This window comes from Gallus gallus (assembly GCF_016699485.2).
Source record: "Gallus gallus isolate bGalGal1 chromosome 36 unlocalized genomic scaffold, bGalGal1.mat.broiler.GRCg7b 36_unloc1, whole genome shotgun sequence".
Classification (NCBI taxonomy): domain Eukaryota; kingdom Metazoa; phylum Chordata; class Aves; order Galliformes; family Phasianidae; genus Gallus; species Gallus gallus.
The window spans coordinates 172,084-184,252 of record NW_024095961.1 but is presented as its reverse complement, the minus strand read 5'-3'; the positions used below and the strand labels follow the sequence as shown (position 1 = coordinate 184,252).

The following is a 12,169-nucleotide window of genomic DNA, read 5'->3' as shown; positions in this document are numbered from 1 at the left end:
GGCTTGAAAAGTGGGAATCCAGCCCTGTAAGTGGTGTGGGGTGCCCCGTAGGTGTCTCCCGAGCACGCTGTAACATCAGTAGTGCGTGGGGTGCCCCACAAGTGTGGATTTTGGGGTATTTTGGGGTTGAGAGTTTGGATCCTCCGAGCCTTCCCATGGTGTGGGCGCACCCCATAGGCCTGGAATGGAATCCAGAGCCGTAGGGAAGCCTACAGTGTGGGGCTGGAGGCAGCTGGGAGTGCTTCCGGGCCCCATCTGTGGGTGTTGCACCCCCCCAGGACTCCGGGTACCGCCCCGAAGGCGACGTGCGGGACCCCCGACCACGCCGCATCTGGTCCAAGCACCGCGACCTCTCCTTGCCCGTCCCCAAGTTCAAGGTGAGCTCGTGGGGGGCGTCGGCGTTGGGCTCTCCTGGGTGGCTCTGGGGGCATCGGGGGTGGGTTTGGGGTCATCTCAGTGGCTTTGGAGTTGATCTTGGGATCATTTCAATGACTTTGGGGTCACCTGAATGGCTTTGGGATTGATTCGGGTCCATCTCAGTGGCTTTGGAGTTGATCTTGGGGTCATTTCAATGACTTTGGGGTCACCTGAATGGCTTTGGGATTGATTCGGGTCCATCTCAGTGGCTTTGAAGTTGATCTTGGGGTCATTTTAATGATTTTGGGTTCTTCTCAATGGCTTTGCAGTTGATTTTCAGGTTATTTCAATGACTTTGGGTTCGTTTCAATGGCTTTGAAGTTGACTTAGATCCATGTTAATGCTTTTGGAATTGATCTTGGGTTCATTTCAATGACTTTGGGACCCCCTTGGTGCCTTTGGGGATGTAGAAATCAGCTTTAAGAGCATCTTGGTGGTGTTATTATTGGGGGGGTCGGCTTTGGAGCCATCTCAGTGGCTTTGGAGTTGGTTTGAAGGTCATCTCAATGCCTCTGGGTTTGGTTTAGAGGCCATTTTAATGCCTTTGGGGCCATCTCAATGGCTTTGGGCCCATTTCAGTCGCTTTGGCGCCATCTCAGTTGCTTTGGGGTTGGCTTGGAGGCCACCTCAATGGCTTTGGGGCCATCTCAATGGCTTTGAAATTGACTTTGGGGCCACCTCAATGACTTTGGGGTCAGCTCAGTGGCATCGGGGTCGGTTTGGGGGCCATTTCAATGCCTTTGGATCCATCCTGATGACTTTGGGGCCATCTGGGTGTCCCTCAGTGGCTTTGGGGTTGGTTTGGGGGCCATCTCAATGCCTTAGGATCCATCTCAATGGCTTTGGGGTCGATTTGGGGGCCATCTGAATGCCTTTGGATCCATCTCAGTGGTTTTGGGGTTAGTTTGGGGGCCATTTCAATGCCTTTGGATCCATCTCAGTGGTTTTGGGGTTAGTTTGGGGGCCATCTCAATGCCTTTGGATCTCTCTCAGTGACTTTGTGGGTGGTTTGGGGGCCATTTCAATGCCTTTGGATCCATCTCAGTGGCTTTGGGGTCAATTTGGGGGCCATCTGAATGCCTTTGGATCCATCTCAGTGGCTTTGAGGCCATCTCAGTGACTCTGTGGGTGGTTTGGGGGCCATCTCAATGCCTTAGGATCCATCTCAGTGGCTTTGGGGTCGATTTGGGGGCCATCTGAATGCCTTTGGATCCATCTCAGTGGTTTTGGGGTTAGTTTGGAGGCCATTTCAATGCCTTTGGATCCCTCTCAGTGGCTTTGGGGTTAGTTTGGGGGCCATTTCAATGCCTTTGGATCCATCTCAGTGGTTTTGGGGTTAGTTTGGGGGCCATCTCAATGCCTTTGGATCCCTCTCAGTGACTTTGTGGGTAGTTTGGGGGCCATCTGAATGCCTTTGGATCCATCTCGGTGGCTTTGGGGTCAATTTGGGGGCCATCTGAATGCCTTTGGATCCATCTCAGTGGCTTTGAGGCCATCTGAGTGACTTTGTGGGTGGTTTGGGGGCCATTTCAATGCCTTTGGATCCATCTCGGTGGCTTTGGGGTCGATTTGGGGGCCATCTCAATGCCTTTGGATCCATCTCAGTGGCTTTGGGGTCGATTTGGGGGCCATCTCAGTGCCTTTGGATCCATCTCGGTGGCTTTGGGGTCGATTTGGAGACCATCTCAATGCCTTTGGATCCATCTCAATGCCTTTGGATCCATCTCAATGCCTTTGGATCCATCTCAGTGCCTTTGGATCCATCTCGGTGGCTTTGGGGTCAGTTTGGAGGCCATCTCAATACCTTCAGCTCCATCCCAATGATTTTTGGGGCCATGTGGGTGCCTTTTTCCAACTCTCCCTTCCTTTTGGGGCGCAGCTGGACGAGTTCTACGTCGGCCAAATCCCATTGAAAGAAGTGACCTTCGCCCGCCTGAACGACAACGTCCGGGAGCCCTTTTTGGCCGAGATGTGCCGAAAATACGGCGAAGTGGAAGAGGTGGAGATCCTCCACCACCCCAAAACCCGAAAGCACCTGGGCTTGGCGCGCGTCCTCTTCGCCAGCACCCGCGGAGCCAAGGAGACGGTCAAACACCTCCACAACACGCCGGTGATGGGCAACGTCATCCACGTCCAGCTGGACATCAAGGGTCAGCATTTCCCCTCCCTCACTCATTGGGGTTTTTTGGGGGGGGGGTTTCTTGCAGTGCCGGACCCCAAAAGCTCTTAAATTTCCCCCGTAGGGCAGCAGAGGATGAAGTACTATGAGTTGATCGTCAATGGGGCCTACACGCCGCAAACTGTGCCCACCGGCGGCAAGACACCAAGTGGAGGGGAAAAGGCTGAGGTGGTACGGGGGGAGGAAAACCCTAAAAAATGGGATTTGGGGGTCGGGGGGGGATTGTTTTGGGGATGGAGGGATCTGCCTGGGGTCTGGAGAGTGTCTTTTTGGGGCTGGGGGGTCCTTTTGGTGCTGAAGCGTTGGTCATGGGGGACAAGATGGAGGAAGTATGGTGAAAAAAGGGCCTAAAAATGGGATTTGGGGGCTGGGGGGTTTTTTTTGGGGTGGGGGGAGGTGTTTTTGGGGCTGAAGCTTTGATCTTTGGGGACAGTGTGGGGGAATTATGCAGAGATAAAAACTCTAAAAAAAGGAGGTTTGGGGGTGGGGGGGTTTTAGAGTTATGAAGGATATTTTGGGGGCTGGGAGGGGGTTCCCTTCAGGGGCTGGAGTTCTATGGGGGGGGGGGGGTCCTTTTGGGGCTGGGGGAGGGGGTCCTTTTGGGGCTGGGGAAGGTCCTTTGGGGGCTGGTGGGGGGAGGGGTCCTTTTGAGGCTGGGGTTGTATTTTGGGGGCTGGGGGGAGGGTCCTATAGGGGCTGGGTGGCCATTTTGGGAGCTGGGGGTGGGTCTCCCCTCCCCGCATGACCCCCTATGGTTCTATTTTGATGTCCCCCATCCCCCCCGGTGCCGTTTCAGGCTGTTCCCCCCACCCCCTTTCCTACTGTGGGGCTGTTCTGAAGCCCCCCACCCCGCAACTCTCCCTGTTTTCCCCCCCCTCAGCCTGAATCGCGGCGGCGCCACTCGGCTGACAGCGCCTACGGCAGCACCGGCGCCGGCTCCACCCCTGGCAACGGCACCCCTGAGCCCCCCACGGGGGGCTATGGCTCCTTCCCCCCCCCGGGGACCCCCTACAGCACCCGTGGGGCCGCCTACACCCAGGACCCCACCTACGCTGGCAGGTAGGGCACGCGGTGGAGGTGCAGTTGTAGGGGGGGGAGCCACACAGTGGTGGGGGGCTTGGGGAGGTTTGTTACGGTTGGGGTTTGGGGTGGTGTTGTGGTTGGGCTGCGGTTGGGGTTTGGTTGGGCTGTAGTTGGGTTTGGGGTTGTAGTTGGGCTGCGGTTGGGTTGTGGTTGGGTTGTAGTTGGGTTTGGGGTCATGTTGGGTGTTGGTTGGATTGTAGTTGGGCTGCGGTTGGGTTCTGGTTGGGTTGTAGTTGTATTTGGGGTCTTGTTGGGTCCTGGTCACGTTGTAGGTGGGCAGTGGTTGGGTTGTGGTTGAGTTGTAGTTGGGTTTGGGTCATGTTGGGTGTTGGTTGGGTTGTAGTTGGACTGCGGTTTGGTTCTGGTTGGGTTGTAGTTGTATTTGGGGTCTTGTTGGGTCCTGGTCACGTTGTAGGTGGGCAGTGGTTGGGTTGTGGTTGAGTTGTAGTTGGGTTTGGGGTCGTGTTGGGTGTTGGTTGGGTTGTAGTTGGACTGTGGTTGGGCTGTGGTTGAGTTGAGGTTGGATTCTGGTTGGGTTGTGGTTGGGTTTGGGGTTGTGTTGGGTGTTGGTTGCGTTGTAGGTGGGCTGTGGTTGGGCTGTGGTTTGGTTCTGGTTGGGTTTGGGGTTGTATTGGATGTTGGTTAGGTTGTAGTTGGGCTGCGGTTGGGTTGTGGTTGGGTTGTAGTTGTATGTGGGGTCTTGTTGGGTCCTGGTCACGTTGTAGGTGGGCAGTGGTTGGGTTGTGGTTGGGTTGTAGTTGGGTTTGGGGTTGTATTGGGTGTTGGTTGGGTTGTAGTTGGACTGCGGTTGGGTTGTAGTTGTATTTGGGGTCTTGTTGGGTTCTGGTCACGTTGTAGGTGGGCAGTGGTTGGGTTGTGGTTGAGTTGTAGTTGGGTTTGGGTCATGTTGGGTGTTGGTTGGATTGTAGTTGGGCTGCGGTTGGGTTCTGGTTGGGTTGTAGTTGTATTTGGGGTCTTGTTGGGTCCTGGTCACGTTGTAGGTGGGCAGTGGTTGGGTTGTGGTTGAGTTGTAGTTGGGTTTGGGTCATGTTGGGTGTTGGTTGGATTGTAGTTGGGCTGCGGTTGGGTTCTGGTTGGGTTGTAGTTGTATTTGGGGTCTTGTTGGGTCCTGGTCACGTTGTAGGTGGGCAGTGGTTGGGTTGTGGTTGAGTTGTAGTTGGGTTTGGGTCATGTTGGGTGTTGGTTGGGTTGTAGTTGGGCTGTGGTTGGGTTGAGGTTGGATTCTGGTTGGGTTGTGGTTGGGTTTGGGGTTGTGTTGGGTGTTGGTTGCGTTGTAGGTGGGCTGTGGTTGGGCTGTGGTTGGGTTGTAGTTGGGTTTGGGGTTGTATTGGATGTTGGTTAGGTTGTAGTTGGGCTGCGGTTGGGTTGTGGTTGGGTTGTAGTTGTATTTGGGGTCTTGTTGGGTCCTGGTCACGTTGTAGGTGGGCAGTGGTTGGGTGGGTTGTGGTTGAGTTGTAGTTGGGTTTGGGTCATGTTGGGTGTTGGTGGGGTTGTAGTTGGGCTGTGGTTGGATTCTGGTTGGGTTGTGGTTGGGTTGTAGTTGGGTTTGGGGTTGTATTGGATGTTGGTTAGGTTGTAGTTGGGCTGTGGTTGGGCTGTGGTTGGGTTGTAGTTGGGTTTGGGGTTGTGTTGGGTGTTGGTTGGGTTGTAGTTGGGCTGCGGTTGCGTTTTGGTTGGGTTGTAGTTGGGTTTGGGGTGGTGTTGTATGTTGGTTAGGTTGTGGTTGGGCTGTGGTTGGGTTGTGGTTGAGTTGTAGTTGGGTTTGGGATCATGTTGGGTGTTGGTTGGGTTGTAGTTGGGCTGTGGTTGGGTTGCGGTTGGGTTGTAGTTGTATTTAGGGTTTTGTTGGGTCCTGGTTGGGTTGTAGTTGGGTCTTGGTTGGGTCGTAGTGTATTTGGGGTCTCGTTGGGTCCTGGTTGGTTTGTAGTTGGGTCTCAGCTGCTCGGCAATCGCCCGCTGACTGCACTGACCCCCCCCCCCCCCTTCCCCCACAGACTCCCCTTCCCCACCGACCCCTTCTACCCCCGCCGCGCCCCCCCCACCCCCTTCCGCCCCACCGAGCCCTACCTGCCCTACAGCCGCTACCAGCGCCACGCCTCCGCCGACGCCCGCCTGCCTTCCTCCTCCTCCTCCTCTTCCTCCTCCTCCTCCTCCTCCTCTTCGCACCGCCGCCCCGACGACGCCTTCCCCACCCGCCTCCGCGCCCCCCGCGACGACGACAGCACCCCTCCGTCCTCCTCCTCCCTCCCCACCCCCCCGTCCTCCTACCCCCAACCTCCCTCCGACCCCTTCTACGCCGCCCCGCCGCCCGCCGACCCCGACTTCCGCCTCCTTCCGGCCGCCGAGACCTTCGCCGCCAACGCTCTGCCCCCCACCGAACTGCTGGCTCCGGCCGAGCCCGGCGCCGAACCGCCCGCCGAACCGCCGCCCGTCGTCACCGAACCTCCGCCGCCACCGCCGCCGCCGCCACCACCGCCACCCAGGGGGGGTTCTCCCGCCCCCGAAAACACCCCCGAAAGCGTTCCCTTCGCCCAGCACAGCAGCCTGGATTCCCGCATCGAGGCCTTGCTCAAAGAACAGCGCTCCAAGTTCTCCTTCCTCGCCGCTGAGGAGGAGGAGGAGGGCGGCTCTGCCGGCACCACCGCAGCCGCCCCCGCGCCCGCCGCCACCGGAGCCGGCACCGCCACCGCCGGAGGCACAACCGGGGGCGCGGAGGGGGACCCCCACGGGCCCTGCACCCCCCCACCGCCCCCACCGCCCCCCGCCAGTTTTGAGGATGTGGGGGCGGCCGACGGACCCCCCGAGTCCCCCAAAGCCAACGGGCAGGAGAGGGTGAGTGTGGGGAGGCCCCATAGCGGGGGCTGGGGGCGTGGGGCTGCCCCACAGTGGAGGTTTAGGGGTGTGGGGCTGCCCCATAGCGGGGGCTGGGGGCGTGGGGCTGCCCGTAGTGGAGGTTTAGGGGCGTGGGGCTGCCCATAGCAGGGGCTCAGGGAGTGGGGCTGCCCCATAGCGGGGGCTGGGGGGGTGGGGCTGCCCCATAGTGGAGGTTTAGGGGCGTGGGGCTGCCCCGTAGTGGAGATTTAGGGACATGGGGCTGCCCCATAGCGGGGGCTGGGGGCGTGGGGCTGCCCCATAGTGGAGGTTTAGGGGCGTGGGGCTGCCCCATAGCGGGGGCTGGGGGCGTGGGGCTGCCCCATAGCGGGGGCTGGGGGCGTGGGGCTGCCCCATAGCGGGGGCTGGGGGCGTGGGGCTGCCCCATAGTGGAGGTTTAGGCATGTGGGGCTGCCCCATAGCGGGGGCTGGGGGGGTGGGGCTGCCCCATAGTGGAGGTTTAGGGGCATGGGGCTGCCCCATAGTGGAGGTTTAGGCGTGTGGGGCTGCCCCATAGCGGGGGCTGGGGGGGTGGGGCTGCCCCATAGTGGAGGTTTAGGGGCATGGGGCTGCCCCATAGTGGAGGTTTAGGCGTGTGGGGCTGCCCCATAGCGGGGGCTGCCCCATAGCGGAGGTTTAGGGGCGTGGGGCTGCCCCATAGTGGCGGCTGGGGGCGTGGGGCTGCCCCATAGCGGAGGTTTAGGGGCGTGGGGTGGCCCTATAAAGGAATGTAGGGGTGTGGGGCTGCCCCCATAGATTGGGTGTAGGGAGGAGCTCCACCTATGGGGTGGAGTGAGGGTCTGTGGGGGGGGGCATGGGGCAAAATGGGGGCGGGGGGGGGTCGGCTGTGGGGTGAAGTGGGGGCTATGGGGGGGTATCCCGAGAGGTGAGGGGGTGGGGTCGGATCAGGGGGGCAGCAGTCTGAGTTGGCGACCCCTGAGGGGGGGGGGGGGTCTTTCAAGGCCCCGTAGAGACCCTCCCACTAATTACCCCCCCGCTAATTAACGCATCCCGCCAGGCCTCGCAGCCGTCCTCAGGGGAGGACATGGAAATCTCCGAAGAAGACGACGACCCCCCCCCCTCCCGACCCCCCCCACTTCGTCCCCCTCCCCCCGGGCCTCCCCCCTCTGCCCCCCTCCCCTTTTCCCCGCCCTCCGGAGCCGCCCCCCCCTCCCCAAACCCCCCCGACGTTCCCCTCCGCCCCCCAACCCCTCATGGCCGTCTCTTTGCCCCCCCCCCGCGGTGGGGGCGGCGCAGCCGACCCCGATTTCCCCCCCCCGCGCCCCCTGAGTGATTTTGGCTCTCAGGGTCCCCCCCCCGCCCTCTACGAACTGCTGGGCCGCCTGGGGGGCCGCTGGGGAGGGGGGGCCGCCTCCCAAACCCCCCCTCCTTCCTCCTCCTCCTCTTCCTCCCCCTCCTCCTTCCCTTTGCTGGGCCGCCTGCGCCCCCCCGGTGCCAAATTCACCCCCCCCCATTACGGCGCTTATTGCCCCCCTCCTCCCCCCCACCCCCATTTCCCCTTCGCCCCCCATTACCCCCCCGGCGACGACCGCCCCCCGGGTACCGACCCCCCCCTCCCCCACCTCCCCCCGTTACACCCTCACTCTTTTAACCCCCTCAGCCCCCACCTGACCCCGGGGGGGGGTCCCGGCGGTGGGGGGGGTTCCCCTTTTGGCGGCGGGGGGGGGGGGTCCGGTGGAGGGGGTGCTGGCGGCGTTGGTGCAGGAGATGAAGGCCACCATGCAGCGCGACCTCAACCGGAAGATGGTGGAGAACGTCGCCTTCCGCGCCTTCGACGCCTGGTGGGAGCGCAAAGAGGAGCAGGTCAAGGTCTGAGACCCCCCCCCAGGACCCCCCCTTATCCCTCAGGACCCCCCCCTGAAAGCTTTGGGGTCTTTTTTGGGGGGGTGTTAAGGTGTGTTATCCACCCCCCCCCCCCCCTTTTCCCGTCTCCAGCCGTTTCAGAGCGCGGCGAGGCTGAAGGAGGAGGAGAAGGAGCGCATGAGGCCAAAGGAGCCCCCGGCGCTGCTCTCCTTGGTGGAGTGGGCCCGGGGGGGCGGCGCGGGGCTGCGGGGGGCACTGAGGCTGCCCTCCTTTAAGGTGGGGGGGGGATTTGGGGGCTTATGGAGGTCCTTGGGGGGGAGTTGGGGGGGGTTATGGGGGATTTGGGGGGGTTACGGGGTGGTTATGGGGGATTTGGGGGAGTTTTGGGGGTGGTTATGGGGGATTTGGGGGGGCTTTGGGGTGGTTGTGGTGGACTTGGAGGGTTATGGGGTGGTTATGGGGGATTTGGGGGGGTTATGGGGTGGTTATGGGGGATTTGGGGGGGTAGTCAGGGATTATAGGGGGTAACGGGGTGGTTGTGGGGGATTTGGGGGGGTAGTGGGAGATTTAGGGGGGTTTTGGGGTGGTAATGGGGGTTTATGGGGGATTTAGGGGGGTTTTGGGGTGGTAATGGGGGGTTATGGGGATTTGGGAGGGGTTTGGGGTGGTAATGGGGGATTTGGAGGAAGGAGGGCTTTGTGTGGGCTCTGGGGGGGGGTCCTGCTGCCCCATTGGCCCCCCAACACCCCCCGACCCCCCCCCAGGTGAAGCGGAAGGAGCCCTCGGAGCTGGGGGAGGGCACTGAGGAGAAGCGCCCGCGGCCGCCGACCCCCCCCGAGGAGGAGGAGGACGGTGAGCGGGCATGGAGGGACGCAGAATGGCCCTAAAATGGCCCTAAAATGGTCAAAATGGCCCTAGAATACCCCCAATGTGGCCCTAAATGCCCCTAAAATGGTCAAAATGGACTCCAAATTGTCCAAAATGGCCCCAAATGGCCCTTAAATGGTCAAAATGGACCCAAAATGGTTCAACGTGGCCCCAAATGACCCTTACATGGTCAAAATGGCCCTAAAATGGCCCTAAATGGCCCTAAAATGGTCAAAATGGCCCCCAAATGGTCCCAAATGGCACTTAAATGGTCAAAATGGACCCAAAATGGTTCAGCGTGGCCCCAAATAATACTTAAATGGTCAAAATGGCCCCAAAATGGTCCAGAATGGCCCTAAAATGGCCCTAAATGGTCCTAAAATGGTCAAAATGGCCCTAGAATACTCCTAACGTGGCCCTAAATGGTCCTAAAATGGTCCAAAATGGCCCCCAAATGGTCCCAAATGGCCCTTAAATGGTCAAAATGGCCCCAAAATGGTCCAGAATGGCCCTAAAATGGCCCTAAATGGCCCTAAAATGGTCAAAATGGCCCTAGAATACCCCCAACGTGGCCCTAAATGGTCCTAAAATGGTCAAAATGGACCCGAAATTGTCCAAAATGGCCCCAAATGGCCGTTAAATGGTCAAAATGGACCCAAAATGGTTCAGCGTGGCCCCAAATGACCCTTACATGGTCAAAATGGCCCCAAAATGGTCCAGAATGGCCCTAAAATGGCCCTAAATGGCCCTAAAATGGTCAAAATGGCCCTAGAATATAGCCAGTGTGGCCCTAAATGGTCCTAAAATGGACAAAATGGCCCTCAAATGGTCCCAAATGGCATTTAAATGGTCAAAATGGACCCAAAATGGTTCAGCGTGGCCCCAAATAATCCTTACATGGTCAAAATGGCCCTAGAATACTCCTAACGTGGCCCTAAATGGTCCTAAAATGGTCCAAAATGGCCCCCAAATGGTCCCAAATGGCCCTTAAATGGTCAAAATGGACCCAAAATGGTTCAGCGTGGCCCCAAATGATCCTTACATGGTCAAAATGGCCCCAAAATTGTCCAGAATGGCCCTAAAATGGCCCTAAATGGCCCTAAAATGGTCAAAATGGCCCTAGAATACCCCCAACGTGGCCCTAAATGGCCCTAAAATGGTCAAAATGGACCCGAAATTGTCCAAAATGGCCCCAAATGGCCCTTAAATGGTCAAATTGGTCCCCAAATGGTCTTTCAATGGTCAAAATGGCCCCAAATGGTCCAATATGGCCCTAAATGGCCCTTAAATGGTCAAAATGGCCCTTAAATGGTCCAAAATGGCCCCAAATGGCCCCAAAATAGTCTGAAATGGACCCAAAATGGCCTCAATGTGGCCCCAAATGGTCCCGAATGGCCTTAAAATGGCCCCAAATAACCCCAAAATGGTCCTAAAATGGCCCAAAATAGCCCCAGGGTGGCCCTAAGTGGACCCAAATCGGTCCAATAATGCCCCAAAATGGTCTAAAATGGCCCTAAAATAGCCCCAACGTGGCCCTAAATGGCCCTAAAATGGTCAAATTGGCCCCAAAATGGTCCTTCAATGGTCAGAATGGCCCCAAAATGGCCCCAAATAACCCCAAATGGCCCCAAATAACCCCAAATGCCCCCAAAATAACCCCAAATGCCCCCAAAATGGCCCCAAATCCCCTCCAATGGCCCCAAATCCCACCCCCAATTCTCCCTTCAACACCCCCCCCCCAAAAAAAGTAACCCCCCCAAACCACCCCCCTGCTCCTACAGCTCGCCGGGCCCCCCCCAAAGACCCCCCCAGTTACTGTCACCCTCTGAGCCCCCCCCAAAGACGCCCCCAATTACTGTCCCCCTCTGTGTGCCCCCCCAAAGACCCCCCCAATTACTGTCCCCCTCTGTGCCCCCCCAATTGCTGTTACCCTCTGAGCCCCCCCTACACAAAGACCCCCCCCCAATTACCGTCACCCTTTGTGCCCCCCCCAAAGACGCCCCTCCAATTACTGTCACCCTCTGAGCCCCCCCCAAAGACCCCCCCCAATTACTGTCACCCTCTGAGCCCCCCCCAGACAAAGACCCCCCCCAATTACCGTCACCCTCTGAGCCCCCCCAAAGACGCCCCCCCATTACCGTCCCCCTCTGTGCCCCCCCCAAGGTCCCCCCCAATTACTGTCACCCTTTGTGCCCCCCCACACAAAGACCCCCCCCAATTACTGTCACCCTTTTTGCCCCCCCAATTACTGTCACCCTCTGAGCCCCCCCCAAAGACGCCCTCCCATTTACTGTCACCCTCTGTGCCCCCCCCAGACAAAGACCCCCCCCAATTACCATCACCCTCTGTGCTCCCCCAAAGACCTTCTCCAATTACTGTCCCCCTCTGTGCTCCCCCCAAAGACCCCCCCCGTTACTGTCACCCTCTGAGCCCCCCCCCAGACAAAGACCCCCCCCCAATTACCGTCACCCTCTGAGCCCCCCCAAAGACGCCCCCCCGTTACTGTCCCCCTCTGTGCCCCCCCCAAGGTCCCCCGCAATTACTGTCACCCTTTGTGCCCCCCCAGACAAAGACCCCCCCCAATTACTGTCACCCTTTTTGCCCCCCCACACAAAGACCCCCCCCAATTACTGTCACCCTTTCTGCCCCCCCCAATTGCTGTTACCCTCTGAGCCCCCCCAAAGACCCCCCCCCAATTACCATCACCCTCTGTGCTCCCCCAAAGACCTCCTCCAATTACTGTCCCCCTCTGTGCTCCCCCCAAAGACCCCCCCCCAATTACTGTCACCCTCTGTGCCCCCCCAATTGCTGTCACCCTCTGAGCCCCCCCCAAAGACGCCCCCCCATTTACTGTCACCCTTTGTGCCCCCCCCCAGACAAAGACCCCCCCAATTACCATCACCCTTT

The 12,169-nt window shown here is 59.1% G+C and overlaps 1 protein-coding gene across 1 annotated transcript in view; it reads left to right on the top strand.

The window, feature by feature from the left end:
• LOC107050768 (histone-lysine N-methyltransferase SETD1A-like) overlaps positions 1-12,169 on the top strand; it is a 56,506-nt gene that overhangs the window by 5,571 nt on the left and 38,766 nt on the right. Inside the window, exons 3-11 of the mRNA XM_040656835.2 lie at positions 279-377; positions 2,297-2,567; positions 2,661-2,767; positions 3,477-3,655; positions 5,695-6,532; positions 7,590-7,813; positions 8,206-8,401; positions 8,528-8,671; positions 9,160-9,247. Coding sequence (XP_040512769.1) covers positions 279-377; positions 2,297-2,567; positions 2,661-2,767; positions 3,477-3,655; positions 5,695-6,532; positions 7,590-7,813; positions 8,206-8,401; positions 8,528-8,671; positions 9,160-9,247 — 2,146 coding nt within the window. The remainder of the gene's footprint in view (positions 1-278; positions 378-2,296; positions 2,568-2,660; positions 2,768-3,476; positions 3,656-5,694; positions 6,533-7,589; positions 7,814-8,205; positions 8,402-8,527; positions 8,672-9,159; positions 9,248-12,169) is intronic.